The sequence below is a fragment of the Protopterus annectens genome, chromosome 11.part0, assembly GCF_019279795.1.
Source record: "Protopterus annectens isolate FY-2018-M chromosome 11.part0, PAN1.0, whole genome shotgun sequence".
Classification (NCBI taxonomy): Eukaryota; Metazoa; Chordata; order Ceratodontiformes; family Protopteridae; genus Protopterus; species Protopterus annectens.
The window spans coordinates 85,660,967-85,684,212 of NC_056745.1; the positions used below are offsets into that span (position 1 = coordinate 85,660,967).

Genomic DNA, 23,246 nt, shown 5'->3' on the forward strand with positions numbered 1-23,246 from the left:
TACTATGATCTTTAAGAAGAAACATCATTTTGTTTTGGACACATTTCCGTTTATGTTTGTAATTAATTACAGGAAGATGTAGTCACATGACTGTTACAAATGTGTATTTATACTGGGTATGAAGTCTCATTTACTATTCTGATGAAGTTCAAGTGTGATTAAAATTGAACGAAACGCGTAAAAAACATTATTTTGTCTCCTGACTTTTGGTTTTCTCAGCCTGTTTTCTGGCAGTTATTTTATTTGGTTTTCGTGTTCGTGTTTTTTTTAAAAAAAGATATTGTTTGAGATTCTTTTCCCTCATATATAAACCTAGGTCTTATACCTACAATCTCACTAAATTCTTGACTAGAATTCAAAATAGTCCATTTTTTTCTAATATTCTGTTGCACTATTTTTGTGCGTCTATTAAATCTCATCATATAACTAATCTCATACCTATTGCCATTTTTATTAGTAGTGTCATTTTGAGCATCAGTATTCTGTACAAATAAAGAAGGTTTAGCTAGATCTTTTTTCTGATGATTCACCATCTGCTTAGTCTCTTCAGTGAGGGCATTACTATAACCTCTACTTCTGAAGTCCAATGCTATACCTTCCATTTCCTCTATAAATGTCCAATCTCTAGTACTCCGTCTACTTGCCCTCATAAATTGACTTTTTACAACTCCTCTAAAGATGTGTCTAGGATGCATACTATCTGAGGTGACATATCCAACAGCCTGCACTTTTTTTCTGTATATTGTGGTATCAAACAGAATAGCACGTTTTAAAATTGTAATTTCTAAAAATTTAACACTACTGTGCTGATTTGACATCAAAGACCAAAATGTCAGCTGAAGAACAAATATTCTACAGAGGTAGTCAACTTATCAAGATTCCCTTTCCATAAAAAGAATATATCATCTACAAACCGCTTAAAAAATAGAAAACTGCCATTCCTAAAGGTCTCGGTATGCTCATTAAAAATAAAATTCTCTTTCCATCTTGCTAATACAAGATTAGCATACAGATTTGCAACAGGTGTGCCCATACCTATATTTAGTCGCTAACTGAATTTATTGTTAAACAAACACATTATTATTTAAAATGCAATCCAGCACAGAGCATAAGTCTACTCTAGATGGAGAATATTGACCATATGTGTGTTCAAAAAAGTACAGTTTTGTACCTACCATAAATGTAGATGTCAGAGTGGTATGCATCTGCAGTCCTTACAAATGGGTTGCCCTGGCCTCAGGCAGCCCTTTGGTCGGCTGGATTCCAAAGTCTGGGACTGGCCTCGGCTGATGTTGCACTTCACCCGACGTCATAGCTGCAGTTCAGCGGGTATAAAGGCATCAGCCGACGCCATTTTCCTCAGTGTTTCTTGCCCCAGATGCCAGGTGCCCTCTAGGAAGGCTAAATTTGGATAAATGCAAATGTTTCCAAACAATAGAGAGCAAATAGAAATAAACATGTATATACATATATACAAATACACCATAATAGATTCCCCCAGCTAGCTACAAGATGGGCAAATACCCTAGGAGTACCACAGAGGGGAAGGAGGGTAGGTAATCCTGACTGCAGATGCATACCTCTCGGACATCTACATTTATGTAAGGTACAAAACTGTACTATGTCCTTCAAGGATGCATCTGCAGTCCTTACAAATGGGTAGAATACCATAGCCAAACTGGGGGAGGAGGCACTAAGGAGGCACTAAGAGTTTATGGTGTAGTTAAGATCCCTTGCAAAACAGCAGTGGCAAAACCTGCTCGGGATCTGGCGTATAAAGGCAGATTATAATGCTTGGCAAATGTATGCACGGAGCTCCAAGTAGCAGCCTCTAAAATGTCTTTGGTAGCCACTCCTCGTAAGAAAGCTGTAGTAGTGGCTGTAGCCCTTGTGGAATGAGGTCTGATGTTTTCTGGAGTTGCCTTTCCATGAAAAGAGTAACAAAATCTAATGCAATTTCCTATCCATTTTGAGATTGTTTGTTTTGAAATTGCTTTTCCTTCCATTCCTGTTGCATATGCTACCAGAAGCTGGTCAGTTTTTCTATTGTTCTTGGTTCTGTCCAGGTAGTAGCGCAATTGTCTGTGTACATCCAAGGTATGCAGCAATCTTTCCCCCCTGTTCTGTGGGTTGGGGAAGAATGTTGGTAGGTGTATTGCTTGGTTTAAAGATACCCTGGAGACCACCTTTGGCATAAAGGTAGGATTAGTTCTCATGGACACTCTATCCTGATGGAAGATAAGGAAGGGCTGTACTGCCATTAATGCCTGTAATTCAGAAACCCTTCTAGCTGAAGTGATTGCAAGCAGGAATGCAGTCTTCCAAGATAAGTACTGTAATTCTGCTGTTGCTGCTGGTTCAAAAGGGGGGAGTGTCAACTTTTCTAACACAAAGTTCAAGTCCCATGTAGGCAATGGTGGTTTCCTTGGTGGTTTTACATTTTTAATTCCTCTGAGAAACTGTCTGAGTAGAGGTTGAGAAAAGACTGGAGGATCCATGTTGTATTCTGCTGAAATTGCTGATGCATGAATCTTAATGGAGGAGTAAGACAGTCCATTGTGGAAAAGCTCTGCTAAATATTCCAGGATGTTAGCTATGTTTGCCAATGATGCATCTACTCCTTTTGTTGCACTCCAAATGAGATATCTTTTCCATTTTGCTGAATAAGTTTTCCTTGTTGAGGGTCTGCGAGCCTCCAAGATAATGTCTCTAACCCTTTGATATAAATCTGGGTTATTTTTCCTTATGTAATGTTCCAAGCAGCTAGCTGCAGTGTTTTCAAGTTTTGATGCAGGATTTTGAAGTTGTTCTGTGTTAGCAGTAGAGGTATTAGGGGTAGAGGCCATGCGTGTTCCCGGGACATACTCCTCAGTAGCGGGTACCAATGTTGCCTCGGCCAATCTGGAGCTATCAAGATGATCCTCGGGTGATCTTCTTTGATCTTCAGTAGCACTTTGTGCATCAAAGGAAGAGGTAGGAATGCATATGCTGTCAGGTTTTCCCAACTGAAGGATAGGGAGTCCACCTGCCAAGCAAGTGGGTGGTATGTCCTTGTGCAGAATTTTTTCAATTGGTGGTTGTGTGGGGATGCGAACAGGTCTATTTCTGGCAGTCCCCATTTCCTTGTGATGGTTTTGAAGATGTCTGGATGCAGCATCCATTCGTGGGCATCCGTGGTGGTTCTGCTTAAGAGGTCTGCTAGTATATTTTCTTTTCCTGGCACGAATATGGCTTGGAGCTGAATGTTGAGGCTCAGGGCCACATTCCAGAGGTCCATTGCCATCCGGCATAGAGGATATGAATGTGTGCCTCCCTGTTTGTTGATATACCACATAACCGTGTTGTTGTCTGTCCTTATCAGCAAATGACCCTGTTGAAGAAATGGTCTGAATGTCTGAATTGCCTGTTTTACTGCCAGCATCTTTTTGATTTATGTGTAGGTTCATCTAGTCTTGAGTCCATAAGCCTTGTATACACTTGTCCACCATGTGTGCCCCCCATCCGAGGTCTGAGGCGTCCGTGGTGATAGTCTGGCTTGGGTGAGGCCTGTGGAAGGGCAGTCCTTTGTTCAATTGACAGGCCTGGGCCCACCACTGGAATTCTTGCTCCAGGCATGGAATTATTGGAATTTGGGTTTCTAGGCTGTGCTTGTGCTGAGACCATAAATTCCTCAGGTACCATTGTAACTTCCTCATATGTAGTCTGGCATGTGGAATTAATATTATGCAGGATGCCATGTAACCCAGGGCTTGCAGGATTTTCCTTGCTGTAAGCTGGTTCTGCGTTGTTAATGCCATGAAGGTAGCTGCTTCTGTTTTTCTGCTGTGAGGAATGCCATCTGGTTTGATGTGTCCAGTTCTGCACCCAGGAAGGTTATACTTTGGGATGGTATCAGCCTTGACTTTTTTGTGTTGACTGTGTATCCCAGGGCTTGCAGCAGGTGAATAACCTTTTCCAAATCTTTTGTTAATTTGTCTCTGCTGTCCGCTTATAACAAGCAGTCGTCCAGGTATGGATAAATTTGAATTCCCTGAAGCCTGCAATGAGCAATTACTGATGCCAGGCATTTCGTGAATACTCTGGGCGCAGTAGATAGCCAAAAGGCAATGCTGAGAATTGATAATGCTCTGATCCTGCAAGAAATCTGAGGTATCTTCTGCAATTTGGTCGTATGGGGACGTGCAGGTATGCCTCCTTGAGATCCAGAGCCACCAGCCAAGACTCCTTGCCCAGCATGGGAAAAGTTGCTGTAGGGTCAGCATTTTGAATTTTGGAACAATGAGATATGTGTTTAGAGCGGACAGGTCGAGGATAGGTCTCCATTGATTTTCCTTTCTTGGTACTAGGAAAAGCCTTGAATAAAATCCTTGCCCTTGTTCCATAGCCGGTACCTTTTCTATAGCTCTCATCCTTAGTAAGTGGTCTATTTGCTGTAGAGCATTTGTCCTTTGGTTTGGAGGTAGGTTTGGCATTCCTCTCTTCCTTGGAAGAGTATGGAAGTGAAACCTGTAGCCTTTGTCTATTGTCTGTAAAATCCATTTGTCTCCTGTAAAGTAATGCCAATTTTCTGAAAATAAGGCTAATTTTCCGCCTAAGGGTGCTGCCAGTTGTTCCCTGGTAGGCGGTTTCAGAGCCAAGTCACTGTGACTGTCCTGTAGAAGTGGTAGTGGCTGGATCTGTGGCAGTAGTTCTCTGGCTGTTAGGCTGCCACTGACGTCCCCTGTAGGCACCTCTGGACTGACCTCTGCCTCTAGGGCGTCTATTTCTGCCTCTCTGTGCTCTGGTGGTGTCTGGAAAGGACCAATGCTTGGAAGGCCAGTTCCTACTAAACCTCGGAGGCTGGACCTGTAAGAAATCCTTGACTGTCTGGACAGATTTAGCTTTTTCTTCCACCTTCTTCAACACTTGCTGTGCAGGGGAACCAAACAAACTGTGCTTTTCCATGGGAGCATCTAGAAGCTTTGACTTTACATGGTCTGGTAAGGATTGCTCTTTTAACCATGCATGCCTTCTGATCACTGTACCAGTCATAGCTGATCTAAAGGAAGCCTCCAGTGCATCATAGCCACATTTTAAGGAATGATTACTGACCTGCTGAGTGTTATGCACCAAATCCTGAAGGGACTTACGGTCTAACGGTTCAGGCGAGGACAGTTCTTTAGTGAGCTGATCTAACAGGAATTCCTGATACTGAATCATGTGGAATTGACAGTTTAAGGCCCTAGCCGAAAGAGTAGCAGAAGTATAAACTTTTTTACCCCATCTCTCCAATGCCCTAGATTCTCTTTCAGAGGGGAGGGGGTTTTTGGCAGAGGCAGCTGTTACAGCTTTGGGGCCCTGTGAAATAGTTTCAGGATCTGCAATAGGAGCCTTATACAAATGATAATGTGTGTCCGGAACCCTGTAGTATCTGTCGGGCTTAGCAGGGGCCGGAGGCATAGAGTCAGGGGCAGTACAAGCATCAGTAAATGCATCATCCACAACTGTAAGTACTGGAGGAATAGCTAAAGGCCTATGCTGTGGTAAATGTAAAAAGGTCCTAAGCCTTTTCCTGGAGTCTGAAAAATCCTGCCCTGCCATTGAAATTGTTCCCTCATAGCATGCAAGGTTTCCCCAAAAGAAAATTCCTCAGGAGGAGAGGCAGAAGGTATGGAATCCTCTGCATCAGAATCCTCATATGGAGAATAAGGGCCCTCTGGAGGATTTGTATGTTCTGAATCATCAGAGGAATAATCTGAAGAAACTGGCTCAGGGGGCTCTGCTCTAAGTCTCTTCTCTGGAGGTGGGTGAGAGGCCCTGTCAGGGTGAGACTGGGTTCCCCTGATCAAAGAAATGAGATCCTCTGCTAGACTAAGCATTTGAGTACTGGAGCTAGGCCTGTGAGAGGGGGCTTTAGCAGGCACGGCCTTTGAAGATTTAGCTGCTTTAGCCCTGGCAAAAGCCTTAATTGACATGGATGCAGGGGGCCTAGCAGCTCCACGTGCAGGAGTAGATACATCTAAGGGGATAGTATCTGATAAATCCTGAGAAACTGTAAGAACAGGTGGATTTTCAGTAGCAGATTCAGCCATGCTGGAAGAGGCCTCGGTAGAAGGAGGCATGCTTTCGGCCGAAGGAAGAACCGCGGACTTGGCTTCAGCCGAAACGGAGACACTCGCGGTTGGCTTAGCCGCGGTTTCGGCCGAAACCGCGGACCGCGAGTGTCGGTCCTTTTCCTTACGCTTTTTAGCTAAATGTGAAGTCGGAGTCTCCGACGGCATGATATAAGCAAAAGCGGGCGAAAAACTCCTCTGCAAACTCCGACCGACGTCTAAGTGTTCGTCGGTTGAAGGAAGCACAGGCTAGACAAGCTGCTACGTCGTGGTCTGGGCCTAAACAAGGTAGGCAGTAAGAGTGGAAATCATTATGAGGTATTTGTTTCCCACAAGTTAAACAGTTATTCACTTTTTCTGACATCGGCTGAGGCAAGAAAGAGTCCCCAACGGGGTACTTAGCTTTTTAGAAGTCTTCGGTAGTAGCAATCTCTGGTTCTGACCGACCGGCACTTGCGAACAGCTTCTGCTTCGGGCGCCACGCGGCAAGAAAGACGGAGGAAAATGGCTTCGGCTGATGCCTTTATACCCGCTGAACTGCAGCTATGACGTCGGGTGAAGTGCGACATTAGCCAAGGCCAGACCCAGACTTTGGAATCCGGCCGACTGAAGGGCTGCCTGAGGCCAGGACAACCCATTTGTAAGGACTGCAGATGCATCCTTGAAGGACATCTCCCTTACTGCTTCTACACCATATTCAGTTGGGATAACTGTAAATAGAGATTTAATGTCCATTGTCACTAACAAAATGTTGTCAAAAACATAGACTGTTGACCATTCCTTGAGACCAAATAAAGTCTTGAGTATCCTTAATAACACTACTACAAATTCTGAGCATAGGAGCTAATAGTCTAAGTACTTAGAAACTGCTGTAGTAACCCATCTTTTTCCAGAAACAATGGGTCTCATAGGTGGTGCCACCAAACTTCTATGAATTTTTGGAAGTCCGTAAATGAACGGGGTTACTGGGTAAGCTAAATACAGGAAATTGTACATCTCTGGTGTTAGCATACCATCTATTAGTAGATCATATTGGTAACCTTTAACTTTAACAATGACATCATTCACACAACACTTGTTAATTTCCAAAAAGGTGTTTTTATCAGTTACAAATTCACACATCCGACCATTAAATTGATTTACACTCATTACTATCATACCACCTTTATCAGCTGGCTTGATAATAACATCATTATTTCAACAAACAGAAATAAGTGCTTCAGGTTTTTCTCTATTCAAATTACAAAATCTATCTCCTTTCTGCTTTGAAAAAAAGGCATCATAAATTTCTTGTTCACACATATTTAGAAATGCAGAAACAGAACAGAGCTAATGGAATACAAATGGAATAATTATTTTATGGCAAATCAATTACCAGGACTTAATAGCAGCAACAGTATTAAACCTAGTTTAAAGAATAAACATGATGGGATATAATTATGTAACTTAATTTTGACATTATACATGTATGTTTCTTTGTATTTCTTACTGTATTCATACACTTTTATAGAATGTAGCAGATTCAGCCATGCTTATTGATGGGCTAATTAATTTTAGCTGGAGCCGTGATTGACTGGTTGATCTGTATATAAAAGAAAAGAATTGCCATTGACTTTTAATGCACTGAAGAGGAGTTTTACTCGAAAGCTCTGCAGTTGTACTGGTTTTTATTTGTTGGTTCTATATTACACAGTATATCGAACGTTGGACTTCTGGTTCTTTGCATTACAATTCCATACAGTTCTGGAAAACAAGTCCCCCAGTTACCTCTCTCATCTGCCTTACATTGATAACTACCACCTCTGACTTGGAAACTTAGTAGGAGCCAGAAATATCTAGGAAAACATTTCCATGCAAAAATTCTAATGTTTTGCAATCTAGTGGTATAATTACAGGACAAGAAAACCTTTATTATGTTGTTCTGTTGAAACCTCTGTCCTTAACCTCATACCCTCCTCAAATCTCATTAAACCTCACTTTTCTTTTGTTATTAATACCTATATATGCTCTAATTAGTTTCATTTTTGCCACTCGCTTGGCTCTAGGCTATGAGAAGATTAACTGTGAACTGGTCACCAAGAGCTTATAATCGTGATTAAGGGGAGAGCCTGGTCTATAGGATCCCAGGTCAGCTGCATCCTTCTGCTCCTTAGGTAGGAGAGTTTTAACTGCATTTTTCCATGATTCTGGGATATCTCCTCCTAACAGATAGTTCACCAGTACCACCAAATGTTCAGTCACTTTCTCCTCCTCATAATTTCTGTACCTCTATTGGTATTATCCATTTGACCCAGGAGACACTTGGTGGCCAAAGGCAGGAAAGTCCACAGTCACAGCACTGGCAAGACACTATATATATATATATATATATATATATATATATATATATATATATATATATATATAGTGTCTTGCCAGTGCTGTGAGTCTGGGGCAACCAACTACCAGATGCTGTAAAGGGTCACTGCCAGGAGTAAGTCAATAAAAAAATCGGTGGACATGGCAAGAGGTTGAAATATCAATGCACTTGTGGCAATCTAAAAAATGAATCAGCAAAGCTAAAGAAATAATGGCTAATGTTCACACATCTTAGTAACCTATAGTAAAACCTGTTATCACCATGTCAAATCCATTTTCACTGCAAATGCTAGACATTAGTGGCAGTTATTGGATGAGTATGGGCTAAAAACATGTACCTTAAGTCTGCATAGCTAACCAAAGTTAAGGTAAGTAAAAAAAAAAACAGCTGCTTGATGGGTTGGAAAATGCTAATAACTCTCAAAAATCCTTCAACCAAAGCTATTTGGGAAACACCAAAGGTGTTAGGAATCGGTAAAGGTGTCAATCAGCAGGTTGTTTTGGGTTGAAGAGTAAGTGAGGAATCAAAGGACCCGAAAACCTTTGAGAACTGGGCAATTTAACAAGAGAACGGGTAGCAGAAACATTTCAGTTCCTCCTACAAGACTGCAAAATACCATTCCCAAAAAGCAGGGATTTACATTGCTTTTATAGTGAAGATGTAATAATTTTCTTCAACCTCTGAGCTCTAGAAGCTTGAAGAACTCTGAAAGCCTTCCTCACGGTTTAAGAGATTATTTCCTAGCTGAATATATTTCAGCCTAAAATGAAAAACACAGATGGCGCAAGTCAATCAAAATTTCCAGATCACCAAGTTGTCACTCTGATGCAAAATAAGAGAATGGCTACACAAAATAACTAGAGGAACATGTAGGGCTCCGAAGGTACTTAAGCTTGAGATGTAATTATTTAAAAAGCGGCAGCAAAGAGCCTCAGAATCAGTTAAATTAGTATGATCTGATCATAAACTCTCCCTCCCAAATATTGCCAACGAATGCTCTAGATCCACTGACATAACAGACTTTGTAATCAATGTCAAGTGCCTGTACGTTAATGTAGCAACAGTCTTCCCCATCTGTAATCAAAAATATTCTTGCGCCAAAACCAAAAGCACACCACAATGATTACAAGCAATCTTAATATAGCATTGCCATGCGGGTGGGAAGAGATGAAACGAAGAAGAGAAAAGAGGGGTGAATGAAACCCATAATGTGTAACTGCATCATACCTCTCAACGTCTTACAGCAAGAAGTCTGGACAAAGCCATAAATAAAAGTGAGACAAAGGCCCCCAAATAGGGCCAATATTTAAATATTGCTCTTACAAACTTAGAAAGTTGATAGAACAACAGGTTCTGCAATGGCATGAACTTTCTGAAGGTTATGAAGTCTGAAACTCAAATGTCTGTTATTATATCCTAACTTCAGTCTTTACCGATTTGCCAGTAATTTGTCAGAAAACACAACTTTATGAAACGTGGGCCAAAAATACGAGGCAAAAATGTGGACATTCTGCAAAAATCTGTACAGTTAAGAGGTATGATTACTGCATCTTAAATACGCAAGGACAGAAAAACAGATGGAGAAGTACCCACTTTCCATCTCTTTTCATCTACAGACTCAACAGTGCAATGCAGGGGGGAAATTCATGTTATCATATTACTAAGAGGGGAACAAAATCAGCTGTAGGTACTAATGAACAGACTTGAGCAAATAAGTCGAGTTTCTTGTGGTATCAAAGCAAATTACCAAACAACTGTAGCCAAATGTGGCCACATGGTTGTGATCCCTACAACATTTATCCAGCGTACAGTACAGTGTTCACTTGGCATTTCACATTACTTCAGATTAAAAAAAAAAAAAAAAACTTGCCTGTTTTCAGGGTATCAGGTTCATCTGGTTTCTGGGCTATCTGTAGGTAATACAAGAGAGAACCATAAAGATGCGCCCGTACACGCTGGTATCCACCTCCTGGAAACAAAACAAAAAAACAAATTCATTAATTTTTAGAATTCAAGTTCACATTGAAGTTTGACTACCTTTAGCAAATTAGTAAAGTCATTACATATAGAAGCTCAGGTACTTAAATTAAAGAGACAAATATATACCTGGTGAGGTTATTTCTTTTTAACTATGCTACCATTCTTTGCAGTTTATGACCCTGCATGCAGCAACAATTTTTTTGGAATGCCTTCTCTGTGAAATATTTTAAGTGTGTTCAGCACAGCCAAGCTGGATGTTACTGCTATCACTATGCACAGTATTTAAAGTGCCTCTAATGCAAAGATGTCCTCTTATGACCTCATTCTAGTAGTTATTGTTGTTGTTTGTCTTTCGGCTTTTCCTGGTTAGGGGTCACCACAGCGGAACTCCAGTCCGCTAATGATTGACAGTAGATTTTCACAAACACTGAGGTGCCAGCTCGACGTCCAACCTTCAATGAAGGCACACCCATTTATGCATGTCTTTCGAACACCACTCAACAGCGGGAGATCTCATTCTAGTAGCATTACATTAATATACCTCAAGTGCAAGGTTACTGCCTTATTGCACATATTAATTCACTTTCCTTCCCTTGTGTTATGCAGGGCATACTATATCTATTACCCTTTATGGATTGCAATACAACACATTAAGGGGTCTTATTCCTACTCTGATCTGACAGTTGTCTGAATAGAGTGTTTGGGACCATTCCACCTACCTAGCTAAAAATAAATGTTAACTTTTTCCAAAAGAGATGCAATGCATATCTGTGCCTTTTTCCGGCATGAAGGTGAGGTCTTAAAAATAATTTGTACCTTAGCTCCCTGTCCTGAAGGATCATGTTAGACAGCACCTTTACCTGCATCCAATCAACCCATTTGTTCTGCAGCCACAGGAACTGGGTATTCCCAGATGAGACAGAAGATCTACAAGCTCATTTGTTCAGAGTTAGGTGGTAGAGTAAAAGCCTGCTCCCCCCCCAGCAGAGCACCCCTCCCTGCAATGGCTCTTTCAAGCTCTGCTACAACTGCCCTCTGAGGGGAAGCACGCATCCACATGCTGACTCACTCATGGCTCACACTGTAACAGAGGCTTGATAGGCTTGAGCTGCACAGGGTAAATACCTAGTGTTAATGCTTGTTGTCACCTATGTGGTGAGCCAGAGCCACCTCCCTTCCCACAGGACAGGTGGGCCAACAGAGGTCACTCATTTCCATCCTCTCCCACCAGCTCCTACAAGTGCAAGAGCCATAAATCAAACTCGGGTCACCACAGATGTAGTCAGGTTTTTATCCCTCTAGGGCTAATGTACAGATGCTATGTTATAGTTAAAGCCATTTAATCTTTATAATAAAGAAATATAATGCAGGCAGTGCAAAGGGTGCTAAAAAGACTTCTCTTCCACTAAGCCATGCCAAAAAATTGCACCATCATTAACATTAATACCATAGAAAGGCTTGGTAATACAGCAATCAAGGAGTAGAACACTTGAGTCCTTCATTTCTCGACAGTAAGGTATCAAGGGATAACACCAACAAAAAACAAAATTAAGATACAAGAGTAGTGTGCCAGAGTAAGACTCAAAACTCTCTTTATATAAAACAGTAGGAAGATGAAGGAACAGATGTCTGACTAAGTGAAGAAAATCCCCCTTGGTCTACAGACAGTAAAAATGCATGTCATATTTAAAGAAATACGTGTCAAAAATGTCCAACAGACTAATAAACCTCAATATTTCCTATTTTCCATTGTCACTGGTCCTCCAATTTCTCCACCACTCAAATTCATCAAGAAATTTTGAGCACTCCTTAATGCCTCTTAGAATTGGAATAATATCTCAACACCTTGAACAAAAAAAAAAAAAAAACAGCCCTACTCAACTGAAACATGACCACTCCCCACAGCAACCTTGCTCTATTACCAAAAATACTTGAAAACACCTTAATAAACAAAGTATTTACTTATTTGCACTTTTTTCTTTGTGTTTATTTGGAAAGTCCAAGTAGGCAGGGCCACCTTCACTGACAGCCAGGAAAGAAAAGCTCCAAAAGACAACATAAACCAGTCACATTCAGGGTTAAGTTAATGCGCTTGATCTTTAAAAAAGGAGTACATAGTAATATCCTAAAATGCCAATCAAAGATTAGGAAATTTTATCCAGAGTTATAAATACATAAAATAAGAGATTGGAAAACTGGATAATGAGACTAGAGAATGCATAATCATATGCCCCAGTTACACACTAAACACTTGAAAATGTATTTATATGCATCTAAGCAAAGGATTAGGAAACAGCAGCCTACATATTCGACTATACATGATTCAAGGCAATGAGGCCAAGCAGATGTGGTGCTCATCACTGGTTCTTATGTGATATCTAGTATACTACATTCTACACCGTTAACGTGTATATATCTAGTACACTACATTCTACATCGTTAACGTGTACAGGACATCCAATACACTACATTCATCGTTAACGTGTACATGATATCTAGTACACTACATTCTACATCTTTAACGTGTACATATCTAGTACACTACATTCTACATCTTTAACGTGTACATGATATCTAGTACACTACATTCTAAATCTTTAACGTGTACATATCTAGTACACTACATTCTACATCTTTAACGTGTACACCATGTACAAGGTAACAAGGAACATACATAATTATACAATGACCCCCCCCCCATTAATATTCCAAAACATGCACGCTGATTGGTCAGCGTGCCCATTCTAAATCTGACTTATACTAATGGAAAAGGTCCGGTCGCCCAGACTTTTTCCATTAGTATAAGTCCTAACTCTTTTGTGTTTTTTGGTAGCAATGGAGAATGGAAGAGCTCCGTTGCTGTAATCTCGCTATGTTAAACGAGTTTAACATAGCGAGATATTTAAAAAAAAAAAAAAAAAAAAAAAAAAAAGCAACGGAGATCTTCCTTTCTCCGTTGTTTTTTTTAAAGCTATCTCGCTATGTTAAACTCTTTTAACATAGCGAGACACCTTTTAAAAAGCAATGGAGATCTTCCTTTCTCCATTGCTTCCACACACAGCTCTGACGTACTGCATAAGCACACACATGCGCAGTACATCAGAACTGCTGCAGAATACCAGACAACTGCGGATTTTCCCTAAATAATGTCATTGTATAATAGCAATAACCCACGCCTGGGTGTGGGTAATGCTGGATTTACCCACTGTTGTCTTTGTTTGACACGAGGGCTTCGCCCTCGTGACTAAACCACACCAACCGTAGGTAAATCCAGCATTACCCACACCCAGGCGTGGGTTACTGCTCAAGTATTCCACAATAAGCAAGAGCAGTGAAAATGGGCAACGGAAAGAGGAAGTACAGTACGTACAATGAAGATTGCCAGAAATTAGAAACGATGACATTTTAATTTTCCAGATAAGAAGAAAGACACGATCTTTTCTTGTGGGTGAGAATGGCAGCAGAGACTGTTTGCCATTACTTTTTCCTGTAACTGTGCTCTTGTCACATCATGTAAAATGGGTCTTCTGATTCTAAAATATGCAGCCTTTAGTCTAGTTAGTTCAGTGGAACAATACTTAAACTCACTAACCTTGTGTTCAAAGTTCGCATCTATCCCAATCTGTATGGGACAGCTCTGATCATACAAGCGTCTTTGAAGTTCTATTTTTAGCTGTGAGAGAATACAAATGCAGTTGCCAACAAAGTAACTATGCTAGCTTTTCTAATTTTCCCCACCTTTTTACCTCTTAAAATGTTCATTTTCCAAATGGATGGTGATTCACCATCACCAACTGGATGGAAAATTAAATCAAAAAAGAGAAAAGTCAGAGATGATAACTGTGTGACTGTGATAATTAGTATTTTGTACTATGCGGTGAATTGGCTCAATATATCGTAGAATCAAACTGCAGGCAATAAGGGAACACAATGCATGTAGCAAGCAAAACAAGCAGCCTTTTGACGTAGCTAAGAAAATATATTTATCACTCTGTTACTGATCACTGTACTGTAATGAGGAAACAGTTCTCTTTAAGACAAGTTACATTTATGATTTCTCTGCAAAATAGACGTGCAAGTACATTTCCATCCAGTAAGCACAGGAGTCTGCCTTGACAGTAGGACTGCTTGTTCATAACTTTCTGGTTGGGGGTTAACTGTATTATCCTGTTGCTCTGATGGCATGCCCTTTTTGTGACTGCTGCTTTGTTAGGGATACAAACTTTTAATATCACTAACAGTAAGTAAATGGTGAACAGCTTCCTTGTGTTTGATGAATACAGCACTGTACGTTCACATTTTAAGGAAGCAACATTTGTAGAGTTAAGCTTCTGACTAGAAACTCCCAGTAACAGAAAGTACATCTGATGCTACTGCCCTTTTACTGTTAGTCTGACTAAGGCATGTATCAGTGATGGAGGACACTGAAAGTAAGAGGATGTATTTTTCACTCCATTTTCCTGCATTTACCTTTATATTTCATCCATTTTAGTTTGAAGTTGCTGCCACACATCAGTTCTTGTCTGTTTGCTCTCCATCTTATTCTGACACCTTAAACCAGTCTTGCAGAACTCAGATAAGCAACCCTGCACATTAAACACGGTCAAATACAGTACGCAGCACACTTCTCACTCTGTGTACAGAAGTGTGACACACAGACTTGGAAGAAACATCAAACACAGTCAAATCTAATGCAGATGTAGCAGTACTCATTTACAGTAGAAATAACTAGTAATTATGAACTTATGCTTTGAAAATATTATATGGAAATGGGCCTCCTCCCAACACCAATTAGAGTTTTGGACTAAAATGTGTTGATTTTGCTTTTAAATAATTCCAAAAGTCCCCAATACTTGAAATTGTCTTGTCAAGGTAGTTTAAGTTGTTTTGTTGTAGTATGACACTCGTAAGCTATCTTGGTGTTTTTATATCAAGACACTGGAAGGGCCCTGTGCAGACACAAATGCCCAGAAAGTAAATTTTATCTATAAAACTTTTTAGAACTGAAACCTGTAACAGTGTGGCTAAAACAAAGCCATGATTGGAAACAAGCTTATAGCAGCTAGTTTGCACATGAAACGACACTACTATCAAATCTTGTCACAGTCTAACCCAAACTAGTGCCAAACCAAACAGACCACCCAAAGGAGGCCTCTGTATAACCTAGTTCACAACCTACAGGAGCCAATGAAATACAGATCCGGACAATATGAATATGCAATTTCTAAATGTCTCCATTGCAGCTTGGTAGATACAGGCATCCTGAAACAATGTAGCTGTTGTCTCATGTTCACTGACAACCATTTAGTCCTTAAAGAAACAAACACAGTATGTGAGACATGCACACACAAAATTTCATTGGAGGCAAAAATCTCACATACAAACAAGGTTAAGACTACATTCACTACACACACACACACACACACACACACACACACACACACAGTCTACCTTATGTTGAAGCAAGAAAAGCTATTTTCCCAAACCTCAAAGACCTCCTAATTAAGTCTATAAACAGTAACGCCTATTCTCCGCAATCTCTAAAGCACTCACCAAAAGTTAACACCACATGTATCCCTACACCCACTGGAGCCCCAACACAAACCCCATAAGGTAAGCCAACGCATTGCCCACGACTCTTGTCATAGCAGACTCCATTGTAGGACACACACACATGCCCCACTCACCAGACTGGACAAGGAGATAATAGTTGTTTATTTGGAGCCAGGCTCCACCAAGTTATACACACAGTCAAGTCATTGCACCACAGGTACCAGTATGAGACTATCATGGTCAATGTGGAGGTTAATGACCTGAGTCATACTTCCCTGGACTATATGAAAAGAGACATTGTTGATCTCACTGAATGCGAGTCTCAGGCAGGTATGTGCCTTGCACTGACCTGCATTCTACCTTCACCAAGATGATGCCACAGTATAAGCAAAGAGGATTCCTTCAATATTTGGTTTAGTTTCAGCTGTCTTTTCATGGGGGGTGGGATTGTCAGCATGGGAGAACATGGTTAATCAACCACACTGGTTTGCAAAGGATGGTCTGTACCGGTTTCTTCTAGGCTCAGAATATTGACTAAAATTTTATCCACCCCACAAAGCCTTTTTTAGGCAACTCCAAATTGACAAACCCACTGGCTTCAGTGCTTTCCACACATTTAGACCAACTATATAGTTACAAAAGAAGTCTAATTCTATATTAACAAGCATAACTGTAGGTTGGTTAAACACGATTTTTTAGCATTTTTTATGTGTAGTGGTCCTTTAAGAAAGCAAATTGCTTTAATTGAAATGCTTTACAAGTGTATAAAAGCTTAATTATGAGGCTAATTTAGTGATTCTGATGAAGTCCCATGTTTATAGGATGAAAGCACTTAATCTATGTGAATTTATATAATAAACTTTAGTTATCTTTTGTCTGGCTATTGTGTTCATTCCATTGCCTGTATCAATGAAAGTATAAACAGGATGAGGGCCTGGAATTCATCCACGTGCAAATCACCATTAATGTCACATACCATAACCTAGCAAGTTATAGATCATCCTTTATGCCACTAGAATCCCATTAGCTCATACCTAGACCTAATGGAGACACTCACCATTAAATCAAACACACTATTTATGGGAGACCAACTACACCTTTACATGCTGGGAAATATATACTGCTCATAATTGCAGGCACAATAATTCCGGGACTTTATTAACACAAATACACCTGACCAGATGGTGTGACACCAGATATTCCGACATACTGGACATGGTACTCGCCAATACGGGTGAGCGTTACACCCTCCCCGAGTGTCACTTACTCACTGCTGAAGTAAGAACAGAAAGCAATCTCCTTCAAAATAAATAACTGGGTAACCTCAGCAAAACCTACAACAGTTTGGAATTATTCCAAAGCAAACTGCATCCTATTAAGCAACAGTTTGTCAAGATTCAGTGCCCCTCCCAACCCAGAGTTTACAGCAACCCCGTACAATCATATAAATGGCTGTACAAAGGCTGCTGTACCTATCAGATGCAAGCCCAAAACAAATTAAAACAAACCACAGTGGGGAATCCTAACCTCAGTAGAGTATACAAAAAAAAAGGAAAAAAAGTCATGGCTAAAATCAGGAAGAGCAATTCACATAATTTTAGGCGCTCTCTAATTAAACTAATCAAGAAACTAAGGACTAATTAAGTCCAACCAAGCCAATTACGAAGTCAAGATAGCCTCACAGGCTAAAAACCACCACAGGGCCTTCTACAGTTATGTATGAAACCTCAAAGGCAGCACACACACACCAGTGTGCCAAACTGGTAGTCAGTGGTGCCACCTTCACTGAGCAGAGCAACACAGCGAATTTACTGGCTGACAAATTCAGATCAGACTTCAACGCCAACTCCACCACCTCCACCCATGAAATACCTACTATTATACAATGACCCCCCATTAATATTCCAAAACGTGCACTCTGATTGGCCAGCGTGCCCGTTGTAAATCCCACAATATACCAACGGAAAAAGGTCTGGTTGCCCGGACTTTTTTCTGTTGGTATAAAGTGCTCAAAACATTTTTTTAACTAATAAAAAAAAGAAAAAAAAAAGAAAAGAAAAAAACAGCACAACTGAGACTTTTTTCACTGTTGCTTCCATTTCAAAGCATTAATGTACTGGGTATGCGTGGGACGCAAGTCCCATACGCATGCTCAGTACATCAAAACAAGGAAGCAGTGTACCACAGCCAGCGGAAGAACAGTAATGCGCCATTACACAAAAAGACATTATTTAAGATAAGTATTTTTTTTCTTAAATAATGTCATTGTATAATAGCAATAACCAACTCCGTGGCTGTGGTATAATGAAATGTATCCACAGTTGGCTTTATTTAATCACTCGGGCTTCGCCCTCAAGATTAAACTACACCAACCATGCGTAAATCTTCAATATACCACACCACGTCGTCTGTTATTATAACACTTCCCTCAACTATTAACAGGCAGCAAGTTCTGGTGGCACTCGTTAAGACCAAAAACACAGTCTTAACTGGCCCTGACAATATTCCACAATGCCTCCTAAATGGCTTGAAACATGACCTATTAGGACCAACTGAGTAACTTTTTCAACTAGAGCCTCAAAACAGGCTTTGTACCAGAACAAGGGAGGACTGCAACTGTTATTCCACTTTACAAGGGTAGACCATCAACAGACTATTAGTCTGACTAACCCAATGTGGAAAGCCATGGAATGAATTATCATGGAAATGAACAAAGACACAGGCAACCTTCAGATGCTAGACCCAATATAGTTTAGCTTTGTCAAGGGAAGGTCATGCCTATTAAACCTGATGGACTTCTTTGAGAAGGATACCAAGGCAGTGGATGAGGGGAAAACGCTGGATACTGCCTACATGGACCTGGCTAAGGCGTTTGATGCAATACCGCAATTAGGTATAGTTGCTAAACTCACAGAACTGGGCATAACCTCTACATAACTCGCTAGATTGACATCTGGCACAAAGACAGGAACCAGGAAGTCAGGATTGGTGATACTACCTCCTCACTTTGAGAGATCGGTCATCGGCGTTGTACCTGAGGGCTCTGTGCTGGGACTACTCTTATTTGGCATCTACTTCTCAGAGGTTAAGGACCTTTGGCTGACCAAGTTCATAGATGACTGCAAATTGGGAGCTATGCTAGATTCAACCATGACACAAATATCGGGCACGTGGGTCTAACACAGACAAATGATGATTGGTGCCAGTGTCACGGATTAAAACTCAATGTCAAGGAGTGCATTACAGTGCCTGCTGGGAAAACTGCCAAACAGGCCAATTACTCCATCAATAAGACAACCCTAAGAGTTGACCGAGTAAGTCAGGGATCTGTGAACATATGTACACAGAAATCAAGCCTGTAAGTAACATGTGGCCAGGGTAGTAAGAAAATCATTCTATGCTGCCCAACTTATAAGTAAGGGCATGACATCCAGGTCCAAGGCAGTCAGTGCCACTTTATTTGGCCCTTAGACCCCTCACTGAGTATAATTCCCCCCTCGACATGTACCTGATCAGACAGATGCAACAGCTGGTACACCCACAAAGTGTCTTACCAAGAGAATCCAGGATGTAAACATACTGTCCTATAAGACTCGCTTTAAAGCCTTATCTCTACACTCCGTCTTCTACAGGTTACCGACAGGAGATCTATGCTTGGCATACAATGTATCCTCATATCCAGCTGTGATGGAACTTTTGGACATCTACAAAACAAACAGTATCAGAGCCACTAGATCCAAGGATTTAAATTTTGTTTGTGACATAAGAAATGTCAGTGAGACACCCTGGAATAAGCTCACCATCCATGTGAAGCAGAGTGCATCCCTAACCCTATTTAAGTATAACCTTGACTAATAGGTCTGATCACCAAATCTCAGGCAGACAATAATGTCCAAGCTAACATAATACCCCACATAACCTTTAGAAACCTCCTAAGTTACATACCATCTTCAAACAAATGGCAATGATACGTAAGACACAACTGGATTGGGTTGAATGGCTAGGCTTATAAAGGCCCTGGTGGTCATTATTGGTCACTAGCCTAGTATATATCCATGAAATTATAATGTACAAAGTGTTACTTGTAACAGGTCATTGCAATGGCAATGAGAGACATGTATACACCAACATAAGGCAGGATTTGCACAGATCGTGCTGTTTACTGCATGCTAAGAGTTGCAACATTTTCTTACACAGAGTGGGTTTTTTTGTCTTTAAATGAATAATGAGATGTCACAGGACAGACCATACAGAATCTATGCAAGTGACATGTTTAAAATTTTATCACTAAAAGTCAGCTGTGCTAGAATGCGGTTTCTGTATTTTCATCTCATACTGTAGAGAATAACTATGACACAGGTATTCACTAGGGAATAATTATTTCAGAGATAATTAATATAGGATTCACTAAAGGAATTCAAGACTCCATTCCCCATAAGCATACCACCCAATGAAAACTCCTGCGTGGACATTATGGGAAAAATCACTCATTTTTTATTTTTGCCGGAGGCAAGACATCCTGCAGTTCCCCCCATGTCAAGGACATTATTCCCAATACCTCACTTACATGTATATACTAACTCCATGGTCACTCAAACCTCAGAGGGGGATAGAAAACACACTTTATGGGTGAAACACGGCATGCACGTCTATGATCTCACACCACAGATAAAATATTGCAAACACATGCCAGGAGATAATGTTTCGGATAAAATGCCTCAGACAGCATGTTTCCTGAGAATCTATATTTTGAAAAGATGTAATCTCCCATGAGGTAATTATGACCGCTTTGACCAAATCTTTGTAAGTTTTACATTTTTACTACACACCTCAAGCAGCATACTTCCTTTGGCAGAGTTGTTTTAGCTGAGTAGTACGGAGTCTGTTGTAGGTGTAATTTGCTCTCAGACAGTACTTTATCATAGATTGTATTTGTAAGAGACTATCATGGGGTTGCTACAGGAGTTGTAAATGACCAGGCAGTATTAGATGGATCACGTTTTCTACAGTGTTTACAGGAAATGAACAACATATATTTCTCACTGCCTCTCCATTGGCATAAAAGAATAAAGCCTTGACTACGGCTCAGTTGACCTGGGTTCGATTAGTGGACTGGGAGACTGATGGACTGGCAGGTGGTTGGTGGGTGCTCGAGAAGCTCCACAAGGGGAGGAATGGTCCAAACACGGGAGTTGCTCTCAGCTGTAACCAATGACTGGGGGGGGTGAAGTGGGTAGGTCAAACAAAAATCCCCTCCAGATGAGTCAACACTATACAGATCCATGACCAGGAAATAGAGAGCAAGTTTGGGGGGGTTGGAGAGTAGTTGGCAAACCCGCCATGAACAATGTGTACTGGGGAGGCAGGCTGTTAACAATAAAGTCTGGGGGAACCCAAAAAAATACACATACTTCTCATAAAACATCAGAATATCTACCTTTTCTTAGAACACAGCTATCTAACTATATAACGTGCTACTGTGGGGTGAGAAAATTGTGCATCTGGAAAAAATGCTTCAGACATTTTTAAGAAATATGTTATAAAAAAAATTTAGCATAAAGGGAAATCTGGATTGTATTCCTGGAGAGCAGTAATAAGGATGTGGAGCTATTCTACTTTTTAAAGTTACAGGTGAGAGTGCCTTCAAGCACTTAAGATTTTAATTTTAGTGTTCCAAAAAAGAAATTATGTACTTAGCATAATGTTCCATCTGTGTTGTCCTTTTTCATTCTTCCTCAGCCAATGGGTTCAGATATGACACTTGGATCCTACTCGGCTGATACTATAGCTCATGGTCAACTGAAACTCTTGAGCTCCTCCCCTACATGTAATGCACCAACCCCTAACATACTTCAGATTTTGTTTGCTAAGTGACATAAATCGGAACATTATTCAGATAGTAACTAACAAAGGAAAAAAGTATCTGGAGCTCCACAGAGGACACAGTGGTGCCTTAATAGCAAGTCATTTTTTCCAGAAGTCCATGATGACAAAGGTTGGGGGTTGGTAGGTGGGAAGTTGAAGAATGAAAATGGGCAACACAGATGGAACGTTATGGTAAGTACATAACTTCATCTGATGTCGTCAATTTTCATTCATTCCTCAACCAGTGGGACAGAGCCCCCCAGCAACATTATATCATGGGCGGACTCTACGAAAGGATATTCCTGAGCACAATTAAACTAAAGGCTGCTCTTCCCCTCGAGACCAGATTCAATTTGTAATGAGAAATAAAAGTATAAGGATTAGCCCAAGTAGCAGTTGCACAAATGTCATCCATGGAATAGCTGTATAAAATACTGACAAGGTTGCCATAAATCTTGTAGAGTGAGCTTTTGATTATTTTGACAATGGAATGCCCGATTTATTTTGGACAAAGGCTATGCACAGTCCATAATCCATCTTGCCAGTGTCACTTTTGTGACAGACTTGCCCAATTTTTTATTTGCAAAAGACAAATAATTGATCAGCTCTTAACATCTTTTGTTGTGCAAGTAGAAAAGCAGCTGTCTATTCACTTTTGTTTTTGAATTTTTTTGAATTTGGGGAAGAAAACGGACAAGTTAATTTACTAACTGATACTGAATTCTGACACCACCTTAGGAAGGAAGGAAGGTGTCACCCTATCCTTATGGGAAATCAAACAAGGAGGTTTAGAGGATAATGCTTAATGCTTGGAGTTCTGAAATTCTCCTGGCAGATATTAACAGCCACTAGAAATAAGGTCTTCATTTCAACAATTTAAGATCACATTTTGCAGCTGATTCAAAGGGAGACTAGATTAAGGCCTGCCGAACATAAGTCCCATGGACGAGTAGGATCTTTATAAGGTGGCCCAAGTAAAAAGCAACTTTTAGAAAGGCCTTGCATATCTTAGTAGAAGCTACAGAAGAATTGTCAACTCCTATATGAAAATTAGACATTGTTGCCAATTGCACTTGAAGGAGGTAGCTTCTCTACCATTAATTAAAAATTTCAGCCAAAAAAATCTAATACATTTTGTGTAGGCGCTGAAAAGATCTTGATACTTTTTTGATACACCCAAACAAACCTCTTCCACTTATTCTTGTAGCTGTTTCTAGCGAAAGCTTTATGAGAAACAAAATATATGATGGACAAGGGATGAGAGTATAGTTTGTCTGGCTATTAACCAAAGTGGAGAAACCACGCTGTAAACTTTAGGTTTGAGATATCTGGGTGAACCATGTCTGTTAGGTGAGACAGGAGGTCAGGAACTGGATCCAGAATCCAAGGTGGGTAAA

The 23,246-nt window shown here is 40.5% G+C and overlaps 1 protein-coding gene across 1 annotated transcript in view; it reads right to left on the bottom strand.

Moving 5' to 3' along the window:
- The window catches only part of NUP205 (nucleoporin 205), a 1,199,422-nt gene that overhangs the window by 406,857 nt on the left and 769,319 nt on the right, over window positions 1-23,246 (bottom strand). Inside the window, 1 exon segment of the mRNA XM_044087173.1 lies at window positions 10,322-10,420. Within this exon segment, the coding sequence (XP_043943108.1) occupies window positions 10,322-10,420 (99 nt within the window).